At 38.8% G+C, this 25,979-nt stretch overlaps 1 protein-coding gene across 7 annotated transcripts in view; it reads right to left on the bottom strand.

The window, feature by feature from the left end:
• Window positions 1-25,979, bottom strand: part of NCKAP5 (NCK associated protein 5) — a 276,475-nt gene that overhangs the window by 92,991 nt on the left and 157,505 nt on the right. For all 7 annotated transcript variants that reach the window (XM_018911273.3, XM_018911275.3, XM_050977035.1 and 4 more), the window contains 2 exons: window positions 21,880-22,029; window positions 645-713 (listed from right to left, as the gene is read on the bottom strand). In XM_018911273.3, the coding sequence (XP_018766818.3) occupies window positions 645-713; window positions 21,880-22,029 (219 nt within the window). The remainder of the gene's footprint in view (window positions 1-644; window positions 714-21,879; window positions 22,030-25,979) is intronic.

Below are 25,979 nucleotides of genomic sequence, written 5' to 3'. Positions count from 1 at the left end.
AGCTTTCAAACTGCCATAAACTCTGAGGCATGTTGGAGAGCCTTCTTGGGAGGAACAAGAGAGCATCAGTGCTTGTGTGGAGAAAGCTCCAAGCAACAGGAGACAGTGGGCACTTCTGCCATGAAGGCATTGCTGCAGGGCTCAGACAGCAAGTGAGGGGAGAGCTATATTCTATCTGTAACTGGAAGCTCTGATCAAGCCAGCAGCTAGAAAAAACCAGCATTAAAAGCTGGGTATGTAACCCTAAGGGGGAGCTGAGAGACTCAGCGGTGGGGTTATGGAATATGTCACATGGAAAGCTGAGGCATTCCTGATCCACATGTGTTTCACCTCACAGAAAAGGAGTGCTCAACACCTAACAGGCAAATCATAATCTCCTCCTCCTCCTCCTCCTCCTCATGAAAGCAAGCCAGTTCCATGTATTGATACCAACTTTCCAGTGAAGAGCTGTGGTCAAAACAGGATTTACAGCAGAGGTCACAGAGAACACCACCTTTGACTGCCAGACACATGTTCTTGGAATTAATTAGAATGAGGTAATACAAAAATTGCAGAACAATGTCAACCTTCTAAGGGAGACAGAGATTAATTTGTATTAATTTAATTATAGTAGCAGGTAAGAACAACCTTTTTATCTACCTTACCTCATCGAGACATCTTTCATACTGTTCTCTCTGATTCTCATTTTCCAGAGCCAGTGCTGAATTCTCTGCCTACAGTGAAAGGGAATAAATAAGTCAATATGTAAATTTAGCAAAGGATATCTTTCACCACATGACAGTTCATAAAAATCCTCAGGGTGCTTACCTACCATACTTCTTCAAGATCCAGAATAAAATGCACTGTACAATTTATTTACTGCAGGTTGGTGCTTTGAGTAAAACCAGAAGTGACATTCATTTATGAGATTATTCACAGCCTGCATTACAATTTAGAACAATATCATAGCAGATATTCCATGTATGTCCACCACCTCACCTTGTCAGGTGCAATAGAGTTGGTAATGAAACACTACAAAAGATATTGACATCTCTTCTCTTCCCCTCCATTTCAGCTTGGAGGGAATTTTTTACTTAAGAATGACTTGGACACAAACAGAAGCAGCCACTCTCCCAGGGAAACAAGAGCCAACATCATGTCAGCTTTTTACTGTGGGGAACCCCACATGCACAGGTCATTCTACAGCTAATTGGTGAACTATTACATCTTTTAACTGACCCTGGCAAATTCAATAGCCTTTACTCACAGAAAAAATTGATTATTTCAAGAGTGAGAGGTATTTTGCTACATCTAAATGTAGTCTTGAAGTCAGACTTTTTTTTCTCCCACATATGCAACTTTAAATATGATCAAAATTCCTGTGCAATAGGGCCTTTCATCTGTCTTTATTTTTCATTATGCTCACATTTTTGTATAGTGCAAACTTAAAAATAGCACAATCTGGTAAGTAAATCACAGTAAACTAAAGTATTTTTCTCTATATATCTATTTGACTTTAAGAATTCTTACAGTATGGGAAGAGGAAAATCTCTAAAGTGTGATGCAGTTTCATCAGAGCAAGTTTCAACTAGTCTTCTCTTAAAGACTGAGAAAATACAAGAGCATATATAAAAATCTGTGAGTGAAAACTGGCTCTAGAAATCTCTCTGCCCCCCATGCATAACTTCCCATCACATAACCATAACACCAAAATCAATACCTTCCCAGAATTACAACTATTATGCAATTTACAGTACTTGCATTCCCTTAGCCTTCTTTCAACCTATAAAACTTAAACAAGTGCTGCTTCAATGAAATTGTGGTTACACAAAACAACAGTGATAAATACAGTTAACATTTGCAGTTTTAAATTAAAATTAATGTAATGTGCTGCATGGAAAGACTGTGAAAGATGCAAAGTTGCCTCTTCTTTGTTAAAAAAAAAAGTCAATGAATCAACAAAATAGGAATCCCAAAGTCTATTAAATTGATTCATTAATAAAAATTTCAAATTCAGCTGAATCATAAAAGCAAGGCTAGGAAGCAAAAGCAAATGTACACTATTAGCCAGCATCTTGAAAGAGATTGAAGAGTAAAAGTGTGGTAAGAAACGAGGGCATGTAGAGTTTACTTATTTAAAAGTCTAAATAAGCAAGTGTAGAGAATCTGTGCTTTATCTCCAGGGGACAATTAAAGCCAGCAAAGGTGGTAAAATGCTCTGCATCATATTTTCACAATGTCACCTATGGATGGGTTCAACATAAGGCTATAAAAAGTCTATGGGTGATCCTGCAGAGAGCACTGTGAGATGAGGCAGCAAAAAGTGGCAGATGCAGAAGGAGCAAAGTAGAAGAAGAAGCTGAAAAAGCAGCAGTAAAAAATCAGAAGCTGGAGGGTAAATAGTCCTCCAGACTGAAGAGGCCATAGTTTGCTTTTACAGACATATTCTTGCAGATTGATTGATAAAATAAAGAGATGTTAGTTACGTAAAAATATTCCTGAGTTAAAGATTTTCAGACATTTTCTCTATGCCTATCCCCCTAAAATGCCATCCAAAAGAAATTCTTACTGTTGTGAAGCAATCACTAAAGGATTAGTCTGCACAGACTTCCCCTGACACACACTGATATAGTTATGGATTTTATTTTTAATTTTCATTTTTATTAATATAAAAATAGATTGTATGATTTTATCCTGAAATAGTTTGGACAGACTGCTTACACACAGAAATCTGTGAAAGAACTACAGCACACCCTTGTACTGTAGGAAATACACAGAGAGCTCCCCAAACTTCTCTCACTCCATGTTTTGGAATGCTGTAAAATGGAATGTTAAATCTTCCTGGATCTGTTCACTGAATCTCTGATTTCAGCAAGATATTCCATTACAACAGGCTACCAAAATTAGGAAATCTAAACCTGACAGCATTATAAATAAATCCTACATTTCAGTTCTTATCAATCCACTGTGGAAACATCTGTATAATAAAACCTGTTTTCACACCACTGGTTTTAAAATTGTAGTGAAAGGATGTAATGCAGTCAATGTTAGCTTGACTTTTGTGCTTCTTGATTGCCAAGCAAATCATGCTTATTTATTTGGCATTTTTGTAATAAGGACTAGACTAGAGGGGAACACTTGACTGACTTTGCTTTAGAATCTGTGCCAGTTCCCACAACATGTGAAAACCAGTACTTGATATATTAAATCACTCTACAGTGCAACCAAATACTTGATAATAATCCTCATTCCCCTGAAAGTGTTCATTTGGAAAATTTGTAATAGCACTCACAGTCTCAAAACCCTGCCTCCTAATCCAAACCTTCATTTATTTCACAGAAATCACTGGGTTTGGATGTTATTGTAAGGCTGCTCCATTTTTGCTCCAAAAGATCTGCCTTCCTCTCACATTGTATATTCTGGGCATCCTTTGCTAGTTAAGCAGAGTACATCTCCTTGAAGGAAACTGCTATTAAATTTCCATTTTTATTTTCAGGCCACACTTGGAGATGGCTAAGCTGCAGGAAGGAGCCCCCCTCTCCTCTCACAGCTGGAAAGCTTTTGCACCCTTGCAGGCAGCTGGGGCAGTGACAGTTCTGACCCCAGATCTAATCCCACCCATGATCTGGCAGGGGACTGTGCAGGGAACACTGAGAGCAGGCAGCTGAGAGTCCTGAGAACAGCACTTTCTGAGACAGCCAGATTTCTGTAGTGATTCCTAGTCTAGGCAGAGCTGTCCTCTAGGAATTTATGTATATTTTATGTCACACATAGAAATGAACAATCATTCTCTGTCCCTCAGCCTTGCTAACACTGAAAGTGAAGCCCAGCAAAGATGGAGCACTCAGTGCCTGCCACCAGCACCTCTGGCACACACACTGTTTTTTGGGGGACAGGTCACAAAGTACAGCAGCATTCAGTCAGCTAAAAGTAACTGTGGCATAACTTACCACTAAATGCAGCATCAGTATCAGTCCCTGCTGCTTCTGGATCATTGCAGACTCAAGGACCCTAAAAAGTCTAAATAGATGTCCCTCCCAATGCTGATTTTGAAAGTATTTTGCACTAGAGTCTCTCCCAACACTGGAAAATTGAAAGATGACTTGGATAATGTTAAGCAGCCTCCAACCTCCTGAATTAGAGACAACATTGTTCTGAGTTGTGAGATGGAGTTTGAAAGGTAAAACTTCAGATTACTTTAACAGAACAGGCTGCCTTGGATTGGTACCATTGCTAACATACAGTCATTATGAGAGACTTTGTCAATTGATTTTCATTCCTTCCTCAGGACAAAAATAGCCCTGGTAGTGATAAAACTTCTTTGAGTCAGCTACATTCTCTCTCTCCTATAGATATTTTCTCCTGTGGGGCAGCTGTTTGCACAGTTTCAAAGTTAATGAAAGGCTACACACCTGATGCTTCAACAGACAATCCTCTGCACTTTTATAATGACAATGAAATCAATTAAAACTATTAATTAACTATTAAAATTAATTGACTTTTCTACTAGAATGCAGAAATAAAAGAGAATGATGTACAATACAGTTTTCCTTACTCAACCTTTGTCTCAGAGTTGAGACAAAACAAAAGGATGGGAGGGGGAAGAAAGAAGAAAGCAGGGAGTGATATGCATTTTGAACTAAGGGAAGAGGAGATCATAGAAGCATAGCCTGGTTTGGATCAGAAGGGACCTTTAAAGATCATCCACTCAAGGGCAGGAGATGGAGGTCTAAAGGTTGCACATCTAGTTAGCAGCTCAGCATGCTCTGAAGGTACCATCAATAAAGGTCAAGAGGAGCAAAGTTATGACAGTGAACTTTAAAATCCCTGGTAGAATGCTGCCCCACAGTTACCATGTGCACTCCTTTGTTATTCACACTAAACCATTTGTCCATTTATAGAAAGCTTTATTGATTTACACAGACATTCATTTGTCATGCCCACTGCAGTGTATTAAGAGCTGTCCAAGCACTTCAAATGTACTCAGCAATTTTTTCCTGCTTTCAGGCCCTGATTTTGTACACTTCTGTGATCACAGCTTCCTACAGGTCAAACCCTGTTGCTGGTAAAGTAAGAAGTGATGGTGTTGCATTTTTTCCTTAGGTCCTTGGAGGATTTTTGGTAAGCTGCTGCTCTAGGAAGAGTTTACCACTTGAACCACCTCTGTGTCTTTGGTCACTGGGAACTCCTTGCATCTTTCTGTCCCTGCTATGCAGAGAATTTGTCCTTTGAAAGACAAATCCAACAAATTGTCAGAGAAAAGTTTAACACCATACTTATGCTGGTCAGAAGAGCTGAAAATTACATTTTTGCTTTTAAATCAATGTAATTGTAACAACAAAAGCCTTAACTTAATTCTAGCACTATAACAGCATTTCCACTGGCCACCTTCCAGTGCCTTTTATATTGGTAAAGACAGCTAATTTTATTCTTTGCTGGGAGTAAAATGAGAACTGCACCTCAAGGCCACCTGTCAACATTTGGAGGTTTCCACCTTGTCCTTTGCACCTTTTCCTCAACAGACCAAAGCTTGGGCAACCATGGAGCATCTCCCTGCTGAACAGCTCTGCTCCCTGGCCCTACATCCTCAGGACACTGAGACTGGGCAGTGCTACCTACTGATGTGAGTTTAGTGGAAAAATACTTAAATAAAATGTTTTTTATTTAAATGTCCCAACCTTAACTCTTTCTTCTGCATCATGGAGACAGGAGAAAAAAAAGCAAAACACCAAAAAGAACAAATCAGTGATATGATGACAGCCAAGCTTCTCACCCTTACTTCAAAACACTCAGCCTTCTCAGCAGCATCATTTTCTGATTTATTTTCTAATGTTTATCTGAAATACTCAGCCAGTGTTTAATTCCAATTCACTTCAACAGTGTTTTATTTATAATTCTTTACTGTTACAAAACTGTATTAAATCTCAAAAGCAGTGTATGTTCCAGGACATGCTCTGCTATAGCTGTGCTACCCGTGGGTTTGCACACCCAGAGAATGCACCAGAACCTTCTAATGGATGCTAGAAATCAGAAGATATTTATTCAACATCAGGAAACTAACCACTTCAGGTTACAAAAACCCCTTGGGCTTAAATGCTGTGAACAAAAAGCAGCCCAGGGTCTCTGCAGCTTCTTATGATGCCTCACCAATTATTGATGAGCAGATTCATGTATATAAACATGAACTTACAGCAGAAATTATGTAACAGCTTTAAAATTTGTGTTGATATCATGCTGTCAAAGATCAGAATGCAGAACTTGCTCATTTATTCAGATTTTTAGCAGTTTGCAGAGAGAAACTCCCACCCACAGTCCTGGATGGGCCTCATAACCACAGAAAGCTTTTCCTGTCTGCTGAGCATTTCCCAGCTCACACAAGATGAAACAATGGGTGTCCAACCCTTTGGAAAGAAGAGTGCAACCAGAATTTATTTCTCCACATTTACTTATATTGGATAAATGTACAAACTTCAGGATTCAAATCCAACAAACCAGAAGAAAATGAGATTCATCCACTGCTGATGAGACTGTGCTCCAAAAATGACTAAAGCAAAACTCATATTTCTGGGAATTCCTCTGTGAAATACCTGGTTTGCTTTGGTTTTTCTCCCAGAAAATTTTCAACTGGTTCAAGAATGGCAATATTTGTCTTTTTATTCTTTTGGTTAACTCTTAAGGAACTAAGAACACAAGCCTTTAAAACCTTCAACATTTTCCCTTCTGACACCACAGAAGTGTTTGGAGTTGACATTTTAAGAAGGTTGGGAATAGATCTAGCAAAACAGACTGCATTATAGGCACAGGCTTATCTTCAAGCAAGTAATCACCTAGGCTACTGCTAACAGATATATCAATAACAGAGTTGTGTGTTTACCTGCATGCAAATGGAAGAAAACAGCAAATTCTACCAGTATTTACAGAGATAATAACAGACTCTCAACATTTCCACTGGCAAAGCACTGTCAATACAGGCCTTTGTACAAATGGGTTAAAATTAAGAAGGATGCCTTTTTTTCTCCCCAAAAAATTCTTCCAAATGATCCCATATAAAATATCTTTTTAGCATGAGGAGAAAAAGAGATCTGAAGAAGCAAAGGCAGCCAGCATGGAACTGTATTTCCTAAAGACATGTTCTACATAGCACAAGTACACTTGATAAAGCATAGAAACATAAGGATGGAGAGCCAAAAGCCCCACCAAGATTCCCACCCCATTCTTTTTTCCCCCCTTCTTGTTTTGAGTGATTTGTTCCCTTATGGAATTGCTCTCCTTAAGAACTGAGTGCATTTCACTCTGACACACCTACTGTGCTTCCCCATGCAATATTCACAGGCAGTTCTTCCTTCTATCAAAGAAATAAAAATCCCTGCTCTGTGATAAAAGATCTGAGGCCCTGAAATTCTAAGTCAAACTAAAATTCTTACAATTAACAGAGACAGAAAAAGGGAAGTGGTGAAGATTGATTAATCCAAAATGGCATTTTGTGTTTAATATCAACTTGTATGTGACACATACCTAAATATCTTTGCATTGAAAACTCTTCTAGGAGAAAATCATATCACATTTGGGCAGCTGCACTTGCATTCTTCTTGTCAAGCAAAATTCTAACTCTTTGGAATAGTAATTATTTGAAATTAGCAGAGTTTAGTTGAGAACCATTGACTATCTGTTAACTCAGTGCTGAAGCTCTATAAAAAACTGTTGGTGCAGTAATTTTGAAAGAAAGTACTTGCTTTGCTTTGCAAGGAAACATTTTGGAGATTTATCATATTTAGGAGTGATACTGAAACCAATAGCTAAATTTTGGGTTTGAATCCTTCTGAAATTATATATATGGCAACCCTTAAAAAAAGTTTTCAAAAGGTAGCTTTTATTCTTCTTTTTTTTTTTTTTAATTTCAGATCTTGAAGAAAATTCCTGTATTTTAAGACAGTTTTTCAAGCAATAAGAGTGGGCACTTCAGAATTTCCTGTAAATGAGTTATCCTTCAAAGCTGGGTAATTTTGACCATGAGCTCACTGACAGTTTTGTACTTGCTGTGATTTCATTATCCACACCTGAGCAGCACAAGGTTCATCTAATGGGGAGGTTGAAAAGAATAGGGCACTTCAGAACTGTGTATGAAAATTAATGTTTGGGCCACTTCATCCCAGCAGAAACACTTCTTATTTTCCCCCTCTTGTCTCTGAGACATTCAGAGAAAATATGGAAATACTACTGCTCATTCTTGGCACTGGGAAGTGGATATGAAAAAAAAAAAGACCAGGGACAAACTGCCTTCACAGGTGGAAAAGCTTGAAATTAAGTATCAGGAAGACAAGGATTACATAAATTATATTCAGGATTTTTTTTTAATTTCTAAAAATTCTATCTATCCAGAGCAGCTCTTCTCCTCTAAAGTAGCTTTTCTGTAGTTTTTTCTAATAACATTGGACTGAAAATAAAATATAATTTCACAGGTCAGTGCAAAAAAAATTGCTTTAATGCCTGAGCTGGTGCTTCCAGGCTGCTCAATGCACCTGAAATGAAGGGCTGCTATTAAATTATAGTAAACAGTAAAAATCTGGAGCTCAATTTGGCACCTTCTTCAGGGGACAGCAACACCAACCTCCTCCCCACTTACCCATTCTACTCCCTCAAGGAAATTACAATTGAGTTTGCTCATGGGAGCTGATGACAGGAACAAAATATTCAGATTTTACTGCCTTCCTGCTTTTTGTCCCCTCATTTAATGCATAACCCACAACACAAATGTATCCCACACCCAATTATTTTGGAACTCACTGGAAGGTAAAACAACAGATGTTCTGCTCTGACTTCAGAGAAAGTGGATGCTGAATATTTATCAAGAAATATTTTTTCCTAATTATTTATCTGAAGTTCCTTCATTTAGTTCAAACATTATGAAATTATGAAACAAAATGATTTAAACTGACAGTCTGGAAAACACTGATTCCATTTGCCTGGGTGATGGGAAACTCATACCAGCTCTCTGCTATGCAAGTGGGAAAATATTTATTTTGTTTTCTTTTTCCAAAGAAACATGGATGAGTTTTTCTGAAATGGAAAAATAAAATACACAACTGGTTTTCCACTTTAAAAAACGTCCCTTGAGCTTCTTTGAATTTGAATTCTGAGAAAAATAATGGCTTTTCTTTGTTGTACCATGCAATAGATTTAAAAATTATGTGATGATGTAATTGATACTGCCACAAAGTATTTTTAAACATAATAAAATATATTCTTTTCCTCCTCCTATGCTGAATCATTTTATTTTGTTCCTTTAAAGACTTCAAGTTAAAAGCTCCCCACCACAATAAGCTATTAATGTTGCCTGTTTCACAGCTCCCAACATAAATTTATAACAAGTTTTTCTGTTTTAACTACATGGGAGCACTGAGCTATTCCTGAAGGCGATGTCTCCTGCAATTCCACTCTCTGCACCAGAAGTCACCCATAAGTCAACCTCCCCAGGTATTTCAGAATGAACTTCTCTTGATGGCTTCAGTGATTTCTGTCCCTCCCAGCCAAGGGGCTGTGAAGCCAAGTGGAGCAGGACAGGCATTGGTGCTGTGGAGAGCATCAGATGCCACACAACGTGCAGCAATTGCTTTGTAGCCACTAGCCAGCTCCTAACAGCTGAATCACAGAATTATTGCTCATTTCTCGCTAGCTGAAATGAAACTCTGCTGGCAAACATCACCCTGCTTCTCCTGAGAGCTCTGAACGTTCTTCTCTTTTGTTCTTACAGGCACACAGCAAGAATTGGGCAATGCCCCTTGCTCCACACAGCAACACCTGGCTTTTGTACTGACATTTGTTAAATTGAAAGCTCTGATTCATTTAATTTTTAATCTTTTAGAGTGAATTTGAAGAGTAGCTGTACTTGGCCCTGAAGAACAACAGCTCAGGTCTCAAATTCTGTCTTTTAAAAGATTCATTAAAGGGTTTTTTGGTTTGTTTTTTCTGCCCTATGCAGACTGTGCTCACTTACAGAAGATGGGATAAGGACCCTGCAGAAACTGTCTGGGGTGGCAGCATCAAACTGTGATCCTGACTGGTTACAGGAAATGTCTCCTACTGAGCTGGCTGACATCAGGTCCACCCACACTGACTTTTTGGCTTGGATGAGCTGTGACTGTCCTCATCTCCAGGATTTTTCTGACCATCACACTGACCAGGCTACAGCTCACACCATGCTGTGGCCTTGGATCCAATGGCTGGGTTTCTCTTCCAGGAAATGGGAACAGAAATTCCAGCTGCTGCTGGGCTCACCTGGAGTCAGAGTGGCTCCCCAAAGTGTACACAGCACAAGTCTGAAGATCTGCTCCTGTTACACCATTCCCAAGGCAGACACACAATTATAACAGGATATCTTCCAACATTAATAGGGAAGCCCTAAGGAATTCTACTGCCAGGACAAAAATGTATCCCACAATACCAAAATAAAAGAGAAGCCTCTTGGGAACTTTTTCCTGCACACAAGAGAGATGTGCCAGAGCAGTTTTTCTACTTGGATATTTTTACAGCTTTGTACATTATGAAAACAGAAAATAAAAACCTGTACAGAAATATAAACATTCAAGCCAGCTACATGGAACCAAATTCCATTGTAATTATATATTATTAAGTGTCACTGTGTTATATTAAAACTCTTTCTCAATTATTAACTTAACCTTGCTCTTCAGCACATAAAATTTGTCTCAGATTTTGTTCTTCATACTTGCATTTGTGGGCAAACTACATTCTAGGAAATCCAAGAAGTGCCTTAGACCACAACTTTTGGAGAATGTGGCAAACCAAAAAAGCCAAGGTTTGGCTGGAAATGGCAGTCTCACATGGCCCACACTTCAGGTCAAAGGTGATGGGGTTCAGTATTATGCTCAGGTGTGAAAAGCACAGCAGCAGCAGCAGCCCTGATCTGCAGAATGAGCCAAATTCACATCACACATAATTAAACACAGCTCAAGTGCAGCCACTGGGACTGCACCCACCTTCACATGTCTGAATTTGATAGCCAAATAAAATAACTTTACTATCAAAGATGAGGAAATGTTGCTGTTATCTAATTCCAAGCTCCTGTTCAAGAGCAGGATCAGTGATTAATCAATTGGCCTAAAGGGAAAATGCAGAGAAAAGAACAAAAATAAATCAATGTATGAAATACTATGCAATGTCAGATACACCTAGAAGTGATCACATTACTGCTCTGTCAAATTGGCCTGCAATTGGGAAATATTCCTGCCTGGCAGATGTCAGCAGCAAGGCAAATCACTTGCTCAGAAAAGAAAAGCAATTCTCATCTCTTATTTCTATTCAACATCTTTGTGAAAAATACAGGTTTTGCCTAATACTAGCAAAGTTCTTTCTTACAATGAACTAAGAATACCTATTTTTACTCATCTAAATGGGTAAAATTTTGAGTAATTACCCCGGGGTCACTGCAAAGGGCAAAATATTTGAGAAAAAGAGCAAAAAGACAACCAACACTGGAATGGAAAAAACCTATATTGTGCCACAGCAAGAGGAGCCAAGAGGAAGACTGTTTCCCAAAAAGTGAAGTTATGTCAACACTGCAAAGAGCTGCTAAAGCTGGCTCAGGTTGTTCCTGCATTGTTCTAGTGGGGCCAATACTCTGTTCTCAGGAAGAGCTAATTAGCTGAAATGAAAGCTATTCCATGCAATTACACTGCTACTGCTACCTGAACTACTGTGCATGGCAGGGCATTACATAAAAAGAAGATGCTGTTTATAAAGCTTGCAACAGAGCCCTTTTCTCTGTTCCACACCTCCTACCTTAATTGAATCAAATTTATGCATGCATGTGTGTAAATCTCTGCAATCTCTGCAATCTCTGCACAGCACTGGGGAGACACTACAATGTGTTACAAAATCCTTTTTATGAGATACAGATCAGACTTCAGTTACAGAAAGCACACTCACTGTTATTTAATAAACAGAATATTAGAATGGTCATTATTGGTAAGAGCAGCTGAGGTATAATGACATCAAACAGGACTGAAGGAAATTACCAAGGAGGGTGCAAGAGACTTTTCTCTGACACATCTAAGGTCTGAATGAGCAAACTCTGTAAGGTTCAAAAGATGAAAAAGGAGGAGCTATTGCAGGCAATTAAGGAACCTTCAGCTGTTTCAGCCCCATGACCTCAATGCTGAGAAGCCTCCACTCATTCCCAGGTTATCCTTAACTGTTAAGAGAACAGCTAACCAAGTCTTGCAGAGGGACAGATGCAATAGAAGAAAATGCTTCAACTTCTGTCTAAACACACAGCAGTCTCACATAATGCATGACCCTCACACCCATTTTTCAGCTGATCTGAAGCTGCTGCTGCAATAACTTTACAGAGGATTTTGTCTAGCAAAGTAGCCAATTGTGTAAGTACTTAGAATTTAATAAAATGCTGAATGAAAAATTCAGGTCTTTCTTCCTCTATTTAAAATAACCTTTTCCTGAAGAACTTGAATGTTAAGACCCAGAACACTTGAAATCAGAAGGTTTTTTTCTGGAGGAACAGACCATTTGACTGAAGACAAGAAAGAAACCTGGAGGCTTATTAAAGGGAAACTGTAATCCCCAATTGAGCACTTCTCCTAAATAATTTCCAAGCATTGGCCTTGTCTGAGTACAAACACCCAGAGGAATAGGAAAACCCATGAATCACAAAGGTGAAGAGCTCTGTCACCACAGGTGATGGAAGGCCAGCAGGGATCCCAGGTATTCCAGGGGGAAGGGAAGAAGCTGTGCCCTCTAGATGGCATTATGTGCCTGTAGATCCCAGAGGAGCTGGGGAACCCTGCCAGGCACGGTGACCATAACTGCACCTGCACAGGAAACATGGCCCAGGGGTCAGGAAGGGAAGATCTCCTTCTCTGCTGTGTGGGAAGGTGAGAACTGCACATTTCTGGAGGGCAGAGCAGGGGCACAGACCTGGTTTTGCCATGTGGGAAGCAGAGGAATGGAGCTCAGCCTAAGGTGAAAAAAAAGGGAGGATCTGACCCCATATGGAGAAAGGCAACTTAACTGGGAGGGGTGGGCAATATGTGAAAATATATTATAAAAACAAACAAAAAAAAAAAACAGAAAAAAAATCCTTATGAATAAACAAAACTCTCCTTGACATTTAATAGCTCCTGAAAGAGACAACTGTACACTAAAATGTGCATGTAGCTATCCACACCCATGCACATGAGGCTATAATGCACCCATGGGTAGCTTGTTGGACTATACACTGAAATTTAACACTTACTGATAATCAGGTATCTACAGAACCATCAGCAAAAATCAGTCAGACTATTCCCCATTTGATTTATCTATCCTCTCTATCTATTTATAACTAATCTTAAAATCTGTGCTTGTCACCATGACAGATTAAGCAGACTTAAAAATAATCGTTTGGGTATTTTCTGCTGTGGACTATCAAATTAGCTGCATAATAAAGCCAGTGAATACTGAATTTCAAGAGTATGTTAATCATACAGATCTCACATGTGTAGTTAAGCATTTCCCAACACAGAAGCCAACCCTTAGAGGCTGGAATTCAGCACAGTGCCCCTAATTCCAGTGTATGAGTGTAAAGATACCTGCCCAGAATCCCTTCTATAATCTCCAATCCTGTATTTCTACAAGATGAACAAAAAAGAAATCACTATAAAATTAAGAAAAAGTGTATCACCATGAGATGTCAATACTGTTAAAGCATTTTCAAGATCAGTATTGAGAAATTAAAAGATAAATTATTTTACTATGTTGTAAGTAAGGAGTTGTAAGGGATTCAGCTCAAACAGCTGAGGTAAATTAATTGGGATTTCCTATGCAGCCACTAGAGAACCTCCCCAGAATAACTGGGATTTTTAAAATGTTAGTTTGAAATGAACTGCAACTATTTATTTAGTTTATCAACTGTAGAACTGTCACTGCTGTCAGCCAAATTGCATGCATTACTACAAAAATTAAAAATATAGGGTGTGATTCTAAAAATCTCTGTCACACAGAAGCTTTCCTCTGAAACAAGTGCCACTGTGAGTAATGAGCAGGCTCCCAGAAAGGGCTTGTGGAGAGCCAGCCCAAAATGCACAGCTGAGGGAAACTATTAAAAAAAATTACTGAGCCTCACTCTGCGAGATGATGGATGTGTGGGGATAAACACAGCCCCCTAGATCCATAACACAGGGCTGGAAAATCTCATTCCATTCCACGGGGAGAGTGAATTCTCAATGGTAGCACATGCCTGATTGCTGAAAAAGGTAAGTTACAGTAAATGCTGATTATCTGCAAGAAGGCACCACACTTGGAAAGAAGGGTACTGCAAAACTATCATTAGATTATAAAAGGCAGACAGAAATAGCAGATTCCTTCACTGCAACCTAGCAAGGGCTGTGAATGTGCAGAATGCAGTTAACATTCATTACAATAGAGAAAATCTGACAGGCTTAATAAAACCGAGATGATTTTCCTTGACTTCTGTGACTTACCTTTTCTTCACTGACTACACCTATTCCTCAGACCTCCTGGCACCAAATCATTATTCTTGTGGCCACACTCAATACTCTGAACTATTTAAAGACTGCTGTTATGTCAGCCAGCTAAGTACCACAGAGCTTTTGTGTGGTACACAGCTGGAAGAAAAGTGCCATTGGACTGGAACTCGGAAAATCCTAGAAAACAATGAACTTATTACCTGCTTTTTACAGAAAATATATGTAATTTCATTTGGCTGTAGTAAAATGAACATGAAATGCTTATCTATGATCTCATTTGTTTCAATAAAATTTCCAGATCTCAGTATATTGTCTTTAGGATTCTGTAGTATACCTATAATTTTAACAACTGCATGCACCAAAACTTAGGGAAGAAAATCACCACTGTAGGTGAACTAAAAGATATGCTAAACAGCACCCTGACCAAAATATTAATGTGAATTTAAAAAATTGCATGCAAGACATATGCATATACTGCATTTTCTCCCTCCTGCAACATGCTGGATCCACTGTCCTGGAAAAGAGCATTTTATAGCATTCTACCTTGAGAAGGAAGAAATCAGGAACAGCACAAGTTCTCACTCCTTCCTATGTGCTCTGTACCTCACTGGGATACACTGATGTGTGTGATGAGCACTGAAGCTGGAAAGTAACTTTCATTAAATCCTGTTTACTGCATGAGCAGGCTAAAGGAGAAAAATTCTGATATGCAGCAAAATTCCCAAGTAGTTGATGGGGTATGACACAAGGACAAGCTTAAAACAATTAAATGCTGGTCTAAGATACAGCAGAGCAGGAATAAGAGTTGGAGCATACTCTGTTGAGCACTTGGTTGATTAGCTTATTTCAATATATTACTGCATTGTGCCTATGTCAGAGTACAAAACAGAGCTGACCTGGAAGCTTTTACCTTTTCCACATGTGCTAAACCCTCAGAAGCTCTGCATGATGTGCCCCAAAACATTCAACTTCTGAACCACTGCCATGGTGTGTCACAGGAGATGCAATTCCATATTCCTTTATCTTCCCTTAGACTCAATCAGAAAAGAAAACAATACTGTTTGTAACTCAGACTAAAATTCCCAGGAGGCATCACAGTTGATTTTAGAAAGCATTTTAAGCTTCTGCTGAACTGAATAGTGAGAAAGATGCAGATAAGCATGGCCTTCTCTTGGACCATGGAGACAATGACTCAATGCACAGTAATTTTTATCAAGGCACTCTCCCATTTCAGCAGATGGAGCTGTTTGGTGAGCAGTGGATCAGAAATCTGTCTCTAATGATGGCAGGAAATGGTTACAGCAACGACAGAGTAAATCTGAACAGCTCTTCTTACATCCAGTGGGCTGAGCTATTTTCAACACCCCTGTTGTAAATTCATATCCCTACTAGATCATCTTGATTTTTCTATGCCAAAAGAGAAATTGCCACGAATTTCAACTGGCTTAGGGGGGAAAAAAATAAAAGGAGAGAGAAAAATAGAAAGATAAATATTTTACATGTCTGCAGGAAATACATGCTCTTCTCTTAAATACTCACCACATTCTAACTGAGTTGAACTGCCTGCCCAGGAGAGGTTTCTATTAATCCTCATCCATATGAGGATGTTATTTCCAGTAACATCCCAACAGAGAGCTCTGTGCCAGCTATGGAGCCTCACACCCTGGTGGGATGGCTGGAAAAGCCAGGGTGGAAGATGTGAACTGGCAGGAGGGGAACAAACAGCTTCTGAGGACTTCAGCCAGAGCAGGGGAGGACAGCCAGCAGGAGGAAAGCACACAGGGCACAAAGGCAAGGAGAAACAGGTAGCAGCCATGAGATTTGCTTCCCAAAGACCAGCTGAGCCACTGAGGACCAACAGCAGCTGAGCTCAAGCATCAACAAGTTATAGAAAACATTCAGCTTGATGGCACTTTTTCAGTTTTAATTTAAAATTTACTCAGTTATTGGAAAGCTGAAACAGTTTGCCAGTATTGTTATCTGGAAAGAGCTGGAATAAACTGGGCTGGTTTTGAAACCAGTGATGCAATTCTGTGCTGAGTCATTACCAGCCACTGTGTAAGGTTGGAAATAAGACTTTCCCTGCCTCATTGTCTGATCCCTCACTACAAAAAAACAAGAGTTCTTAGGCACAGTTCAGAAAACGAATTATAAAAGTCTCCTACTGAAAAGATTTAAAAGTCAAATCATCCAGTAATTAGAATTAAGTAGGTTGGGCTTTGGTGACAAATCAGCATAATGGATCTAGTTGTGTGGATGGCCAAGGCATTGGGCTAAGAAGAGGCTCCTGGCTGAATCAGATTAAACACATTGGCTGCAACAAGACAGGTTGCTACAAAATTTTTAGAATGTTGCTACAAAACATTTCAAAGTTTCATGATTTTTCTACGCATCTAAGTCAAGTGATTCACATTTCCCATACACCAGTGAATCAGCTGACTTTCAATTAACAAGAAGTCTTTCCTCACAGATATTTTCAGAAACTCAGGCTCTTTGCCTCTGCATATGGTGTGTCTCTTTCCATGGAAAAGAAAAGAATTATTAGTTTTCTTACCATTTTACCATGCAGTACATGGAAAACCATTCAAATAAAAATAAAGAAGAGAAAATAATGAGCAAAATAAAAACCAGCAGCATCCCATTCAAAGATATCCTCCTAATCCACCCAGAGGAATTATGTACCCTTCTCATATTTCTATTTTATAGTTCATAGTTCATTGTTATCATGTCTTTCTTCCTCTGCAGAGTAGTAAAAACATAATATTGGAAATACTTGATGTACTTCCTCATTTGTTTAATGGTGATGATAAAAGGGAAATGACTCCTCTAATATATTTGAACTCTTATTATCCTGAGTGAGTTTTCTCCCAAAGCTCCATTTATTAAAATAAAACACATCTTTCTGTGATGAACTGCAAAGGGTAAGAGGGCAAAATTGTTTAATTAAAATTGGAGTGGTTTCATGATTCTACCTCAGCAGTCACTGCTTCCAGTGCAGCTTGGTTTACTGAAACTTGCACTGAGCCTCACTCACCCTCAAGCAATGAGATTCTCACACATGAATCAGGCTTTTCATTCACTACCTCCAAGGTTACAATCTAAAGCTACCCCAGTGGTTTGCTGAGAAATGCAAGGTTGGGAGCAGCTCTCAGTCAGTATTTTTGAGGCCAAAAGAACTCGTCCCCACTGCAGATGGGGAAGGAGACACTTAGCAAACCAGGGGAACCTCCCCTCTGCTGCCCATGCTTATTTAATTTTGAATGCAAATACTGTGGTGTTAACAAGGTGTTAGCTGTGCTCTGTCCCAGTCACTTCATGAGCAGCCAAAAAGTTGCACGACTGCAGTTGCAAAGAAGGACATTCAAAAGAGCTGGAACATTTCACAGAGTCAGACACAGTTAATTCATACTGAATTACCCTCCCTGCATAAATGTCTGTGCAAATGACAGACTTTAATAAGCCTTCAAAGCTGACACAGTATTTATCACTGATTAAATTTTAAAAATCAAAGTAACTATAGCTTTTACAGACATGTTTAGATTAAGACTGACATTAATGCTGTATATCAGTTTAAATCACTTGCAATTATGCAGGTGCTTGGTGCTTGTATTTCAGTCATTTGAGGCTAAATTGGGGCAGAGAACCCATAGCTCCATTTTGGATAACAAAGCTTTGGGACACTCTCAAGGCCTTTACAAACACTGTTTGTCTAATACAGAATATTCTTAAAGCTTCCCTCTGTGGACTGTAAATGTGTAAATTGTTCTTGCTGGATAAAAGAAATAGTAGACAATCTTGAAATGAAAATCCATATAACACCTAACATACCCAGGAGAGCAAATTAAGGCTTTGTGAAAAATCTCAAACTTGTAACTGTGTGACTTTGGAAATATAATATTATTGTTTCACTGTAATTGTGAAAATGGTGAAAAAATCTGGAACTGCTGTATGGCTGTTGATGCATGTCCAGAATAAAATTATACTTTTTGTATATTTCTGGCTAAAATTAAAAAAAAATGCAATTCTTCTGGTGATGAAAGCAGAATTTAAAAAAGGAAATTCGACCACGGAGTTCATATGTTATTAACCATATTTCATTAATATTTAATTTTCTGCAGCACTCCAGATACACAGAGAAGATATCAGAGAATGGGTTTTTTTTCTTTGTAAGAGCTAGAAGGCATTTGATCATAACTACTGAAGTAAATTAAATGGCATTTCAAGAGCAGCCAACTAAAAATGCTGAAGGCATAAAGGAATTTTGATATCCAGGAAATCACAATTAACTTCAACTATGTAAAATGGGACACAAGATGGTGTGAGCCATTTTTTATTTGTCATCTGTTCCATTTGATTAGAAACTTATGGTATTTATCAGTCAGTAAAGTGGAAATAGAATTTTCTGTAAATGATAAAGGATGCAAAAAATGGTAAAAGATGCAAAAAAAATTATAGGCAAAAGGAGCAATGGGAGAATATGTGCAGATATCTCTTATCAAAGTATATGATAGCTTTCACTTGGGCTGACTACAAAGATACTTTATTATACTGATTTGTACTGTTCAGTGAGAACATTTCTAGGAAAACCAGCAGTTAATAAAACATAAAAGAATTACTGAAATTTATTTGGCAATACAATTGACAGCAAAAAAAAGAAGACATTTTAAACACAACTGCCATGACATGGAAGCTATTAAAAGAAAGCTTCCTGTGAAAATGAAGCCTTGCCCCTTTCCTTATTCCTAGATTTCCTGCTGCAGACCCAGCTGACCAGGATGGCTACAGGTTTTTCCCATCCACAGATACTCCTGAAGGAAGCCACCATGAACCTCATATCCACAAGGTCAGTAGCCCAGGAAGGGCAGAAACAATTTGCTCTATGTATGGAACAGGAATAATTTTCCCATACAAACATTCCAAACAAATGAAACTAAATAATCTGTTCTATTGCACATCTCTGGAGGAGCTTCCCATTTATCCCTGAGCTGGTGGAGAGCATTTCTCTTTTGGTACTTCATTCACTGGAAAATTAGCTCAGATTTACCCAACTTTTTGTGTGAGCAGCCAAGAGAAGGTATTAAACAGAACAACAAATACCTGCTGGATGTTAACTTTTATAGAATAAAAACTTCACACCCCTTGTGCAGGCTTTTCCTTAAATGTGCACTGTCAAGTACATTTACATGCACGTGTATAAATGTAAATTTATATGTGCCAAGCAACAGGTCAGTGAACACAGCTGAGGAGGAAGAGGATGAAATAATTCTACAAAGCCCCAACAGACCAGCTGGTTATGTGCTACAGCTGAAGAACAAACAAACTAATAGGAAGAGACATCAAAAGCTTTCCTACCAGTGATGATATTAATGAAATTATATTAATAGGCATTAATGGATTAGGTCACACACTCTGGCTATTACTTTTAACAGCTTTTGTGCTCAGATTCTAGAGGGCACAGATGGAGGATCAATTCTAGTAAGCACTTTATTAGCCCTTCTGATTTCATTAATTCAGTAACATCTAATAAAGTAAAGTAAGATTAAAGATCCTGACACCCACAGCACAAAAAACTAAACAAACAGTAAATTTTTGTTCCTTTCTAGATAGACTGACAAAATATTTAGAATAATTGGTCTGAAAATGGTAAAGAATTAGAACAGCTAATTGAATATAACTTTTAAAAAAGTCTCTTAATTAATAAACCCTACAGTCTTTGACACTACAATTTATATTCTTCAAGAGAAAAATACAGCAAAAGTACATAATGTTAAACAACACATAGTTAACAACACTTTGTTTTGATTACATTGGATCACAATTAATGTTGGCCCTGGAATTCATCTTTCTCCTTTGATAGCTCCTTACACTCCTTGTGCAGATGAACCCCTGAAGAACTGGCATTCTCTAACCTGTGGTTTTGAGCCAGGCACTGCACAGCACTGACACCAGTGAGGAGAGATCTCCACTGCCCCTCCTGAACCAGGTCCTGCCTCTCCTTGCTGCTACATCCTCTGCCTGGGCATTCTGCCACAGCTGATCAAGGCTGTGACATTACTGAGCACCTCCCTACCAACTGAGGGCATAAAGAACTGCAAATGTCCTGCAGACTGCTTAGGAATGAGGCAAAGCAAACAGAAATCATGCATGTCTTGGAAATAAAAGACCACAAATAACCTACAGTCATTCTCCATCAACAGATAAAGCAAGACTGTATTAAACTGTACACTTTTTTAGAGTTTTACTGTCTTAAACACTTAGTAGCATGTGGTTTTTATCCCCAGGGTGAAATTAGAGTTATTTAATGTGTTATTTAATGTGTTTATTTTACAAACAGTCTAAGCCTTTAAGGTAAAATTAAAGAAACTGCTACACCTCTGAGATTTCAGATCTTGTATTTAGGTGCAAACAGGACTGGTTGTAACTGTTCATATTTTACTTTTAACAAAGTCCTCAAGAACAAAAATGCAGAGTCTTAATCTATCAGAGTACAACTCAACCCAGAAATTATCATGTGAAAGGGCCTTCACACTTAAACAAAATTGTACAGGGATAGTGATAAATCTATTGTCTACCAAGACATTACACAGGCAAAATGTCACTCAGACCATTCTAAAGCATTCATTTACCCATAGCTATAATGCTACATAAATGCTTGAACAGAAGAGAACAGAGGAAACACTAGAAAGGTGAAAAATGTAGTTAAAAATTAGATTTAAACATGCAGTCTTATTTTTCATAAACATTGAAGCTCATGTTTCTATCAAGGAGCACAAAATAAGTTCATGTATATTGTGGTCAAAGTTTTACCTGCACCTTGTCCATTGCTGCCTTAGAAAACTTTGAAACTTCTCCTCTAGTTAGAAGCTACCACAAAGTGCACTATTTTGCAGATCCTAATTTTCCAGAAATGCACTCAAAATGTAGAGTGTGCAGTTCTCCATGCGGTCTACAAGGAAATAGATTTTCCACAGCCCAGCAGTAAAAAGGCCAGAGCTCTCCCAAGCAAGCAGTCCAGCAATTAAAAATTGAGCAATAAACTACACTGGAGCAAAACTAGTTTTATGACAGCTGTTAAACCACCTATATTAGAATTGCAATATTAATAATTGAAACAAAACGAGTAAAAACAATTTTTCTTATTAAATGGTCTCAAAGGAATTAAAATAATGTATTAAATTCCTTTTAAAGATATGTGATGCTCAGCATTAGAGAGGGATCCTTTTAGTGGTTCTAAGCTTCTTGTTCAGCCTTGGTAAATGAATTGTGAAAAAAATACCCCATAACATGAAATCAGGTGAACTGTGAAAGATTAGATTAATACTACAGAGTGATTCAGTGCCAATGATTGAATGAGGCAGGGGGGAGGGTGGTCTTTTATGTGTGAAACTCTTGTGCTTCTTACCTCCAGAGCTTTCAAACGCTCCAAGAGCAATTTTGTTTTTTCCTTTTCCTCCTCAGTGCTGCTGCTTTCACTTCTTGAATCTTCATCTGCCTGCGTGCGAATTTTTTCCATGCCTTCTTTACATCTCCTACTGTCTTCTGACAGCTTTTCCTGCAAGGATTTTTTAAAAATGTCATTACTCACAGGTGCAAATGAAGTTAACTATGCAAATATCTCCAATCCTCCCTTGTATATGAATGAAAAAAAGAGAGAGGAAGTTGCTAGTGACACAATTAAAGTGCTAAATAAGTGGAGTCATGAAGGCTCTGTGACACATGCTATGCCAATTCTCCAAGTGTATGCACAACTTAACTGCTACTTCCACTTCAGATTTTTAAAAGTCAGAACTTGCCATTTCTTTATAACTTCCATTTTCTTTAAAAGTTGCAATGAACACTGAACATGTCAGCTTTCAGTGGCAGCTTTTTGCCACTGAGAGGTGAAGCAGTTTATTGAGGAAAAGCTAACATATGTTCACGCCTAATGTCTTTCACCTTTCCTCATCTAGAGCTAATATTTGAATTATTAAATAATGGGCTGAGAATCAAGCTGCTACCAGATGAATACTGATTTAAGATCTGCTCTAACATATAACTGGAGAGAATGAAAACTTTCAGAAGTGCCCCAGTCTATTCCCAGTCAGTCAGTCTGAGTTGTTACCAGCTGCAGCTGCTGAGTGGCTGCTGAGTTTTACCAGAACTCTCTAGAAATCATAGGATTGAACAGTGAATCCTGCCAACTCCAATAATTATCTGTCCAAGCTCCCTGTCCACAGAGAGAGTGAGACAGAGAAAACACCAAGACTACAAGCAAACAATGTAAAACATTGCCCAAAATGACAAGGCAAGCATAAGGGGAAAAACGAGAACTCCACAGATGTTGAGAGTGACCCATCATCAGAGCACAGCACAGGAGGGACTGGCTCTACCCTGCAAACCACCTTCTCTACCTGCATGAGCAGATGCAGACTGACAACTCACCAGCAGCTTGAGAATGAAAGATGAGAGGTAAATCAACATTAAATACTGGGTGTCAGAACAAAACTGGAGAATTCCTTCAATAGTCTTTGTGTGCCTTTCTGATAATTATGTACCAAAGCTCAGACATTCATGATCTTTGAGTTACCCCAGAACTGAGACATGCACTCTGTCTAAGCACAAAAGTGTGCATCTTCATGAAGAACTGATCCTGCTTGAATAATGTGCAAATACAACTGTTTGAGAGTGAATAGCAAGGCATTATCTTAACTAAATCCCATTTGGGTAACTGAATTAAAAATCAGCAGTCTGGATCAAATTCACAACAATATCTTTTTAAAATATTTACTAGCTTAGAAATTCACTATTACTATGTTAAAAATTTAATCAAGAATTAGTTTTATATGAGATGGGCTTAATTACTGAACACCCTTACACAAACTATGAAGCAAATATCTCATTCTGAGCCCCAAAACACAGATGTCAAAGAGCCATTCCATCAGGTTTCCAACATTACTGCTACCCTGATCACAAAAGAAACATAAATATAGTACTTGGGCTTTGTTTTTTTTTGTTCTTGCTACTCCCTGATGCAACAATCAAGTATCTGTAAAAGAGCCATTAAACCACTTTTGCTTCAAGTTGCCCTAAGGAGTGCATTGAGATAAAACACTTCAATGAACTCAGGGGAAAGAAATGACAAAGGTATATATCTCTGATGCAATTCAAATACCAACTATTATTTTTAGGAGGGGATGTGACACGAATCAGATGTGGCTAGCAGTAGAAGAAAACATAAACATATGCACAGTCACCTTTCCTGCACAAACTCAGGGCAGCAATTTCAAAGGACAAGTAGAAGAAAGCAGAGGTTATGACATTTTGTTACAGAAAGTGGAGTAATGCAGCTTCTCAGAGTAAATCCCAGCCACATTAAAAAAATAACCTGTTCATCTTCTAATTACAAAATTAGATGAACTTTGCACACCAGTGGCATAATCAAAACACACATCCTGTTTTATTCTGATGTGCATTTGAATACCTCATGACACTTCTTGCTGTTAGGCCTGCCTGCGTGTTGAAGTACAGCTCACAGAGTTCCAAAAGTAGCTCCTACTGAGCAGTAACAAATGAGTTCCAGCATTTCAGCCATGGAAAAGGTGCAGAACAGAGGAAGAACTTCTAACCTTAGAAACTGTGCTTACACATGCCATGTGCTGAGGGTCCCATCACATTGACCAGTTCCACCTGGGTGATGTCCAGTGAGGGCAGAGTGGAAAATCCACCCTCCAGAAAGCAAAGGGGGATTTGTAAAGCACCCTTTGTGCTGAAAGTCAAATCCCTAAAGAGAGAGGGTGCCAAAGGCTTTTGGGATGGCAGAAACCTCTTGAGTGTGCAAAATCTGTCAATACCAAAGGCAGCTGAGTGCTGGGGGAGGAAGGAAGGGGCAGAGAGCTGCCAGAGGAAATGTGCATCTCCTGGGGGATGCTGGACAAACCCTACAGAGGGCTCTGGAGTGAGCATGCTGAAGGCAGCAAACAATGGGGTTTTGTTTCTTCCCTCAAGTCCTACACTTCTGGTGTTATCTCAATTAAAGAGCATCTTTTGCCACTCCTGAGCAGTCTCTGCTCATGCCTCACCTATTGCACAGTCACAGGCAGGCTGTGCTCAAACCCAGTAACAAAATCCTCCCCAGGTGCAAGCCCAGCAAAGGCAGAGTAAGTGCTGCCCTGCTGATCAGTGCAGTTTAATTTCTGGGAAAAGGTAACAGTTGGAAATGGTGTTCTGGAAGTGAAACAGCTTTAAAAAAAAAGAAAAGAAAAGGAGGAAGAAAAAGCAGTAACTCCACTCTGGGTCTCCCCAGACCAATGAGTTTAAGACACATGCTTGTACCATGAGAGGATGCCATCACAGCAGCCTGATGAGAATTCTGCAGTGAAGGCTCATCTACTTCTCTAATGCTCTGTGTCAACAGAGAAAATAAAAATATTAAAAATTCAAATCTTACTGAAACTAGGATTAAGCTGCTCACTGCAGACCCTTCCCTACAGAAATTAATGAGAAACTTACAATGGAGTCCCACATTGTGAAGGCTTCTCAGGCTGGTTTACACTGTCATTGCTCCTCTGAAACCAACAGCATTTTGCAAATCAGAAATGACATCCTGCCCTGACCATTATTCCCAAGTATTCACTTGGCTCCATAAATCAAACCAGCAGCCCAGTGATGATGAACCCTTTGATGAAACACCATGGCCCCATGGCCAATAGAAAACAAGGGATGGGAACTGTCCCTGCAGCCCAGGAATGGCAAGTTCCCCAGGATCAATGGAAAGATATAAATCACTAAAGACATTGATCAATGAAGCTGCACAATGCATGGCCTGACTGAGACTTACCAGAAAGCTGGATTTCAGTTAGCTGAACTAGGAAAGGGCAGTACAATATTCCCTCTTCCCACTAACAAATAAAGTAAGAACAATAAATTAAGACAGCAGGAAATCCACCTGAAATTGCAAATGATAATTTACAGGGAAATGTGGAATGTAAAGCCAATTTTCTCTCTCCTCTCTTCCATCTACCTTTCAGAATATTGAACAAGAAAGTGGTTTCACTGTTGATAAACAGGGAGTAACTACAGTGATAGAAAAGATCATAGAGAAGCTCTCAGAAGATAAGAGAACAAACTGCCTGTTTCAGAAATTACCTCTTTCTTCATCCCAAGAAAGGCAAAAGGCTGCTAACCCTAACAATTAGTCATTGGGATGTCTTTCCTCTGAGAACTGTCACCTTTTCAAGGAAGAGAGAAGTGTTGAAGGGATACTTAGCCAGCTATTTCTTTACTATTATTTCAGAAATTATGTTACTTTAGAAGTTTTATTGGTAGTACCAACAGCCTTTTCCTCTTTCTAAGATGCTTTCTAGGAATAACACTACACACATGAAAAAAGGAGAATAGCAAAAAAGGGAGCTCACTTCAAAATATTTCAATTTGCAGCTATAAATTTTCAAACCAAGAAGAGTAAACATCAGAAGACACAAAGAAAAAAAAAATAGCTGGCAAAGATTATTCTAGAATTTCTTT

Source organism: Serinus canaria, chromosome 7 (genome assembly GCF_022539315.1).
Source record: "Serinus canaria isolate serCan28SL12 chromosome 7, serCan2020, whole genome shotgun sequence".
NCBI classification, from domain to species: domain Eukaryota; kingdom Metazoa; phylum Chordata; class Aves; order Passeriformes; family Fringillidae; genus Serinus; species Serinus canaria.
Note: the sequence above shows the minus strand (reverse complement) of the source record. Positions and strands in the feature narration are given on the sequence as shown.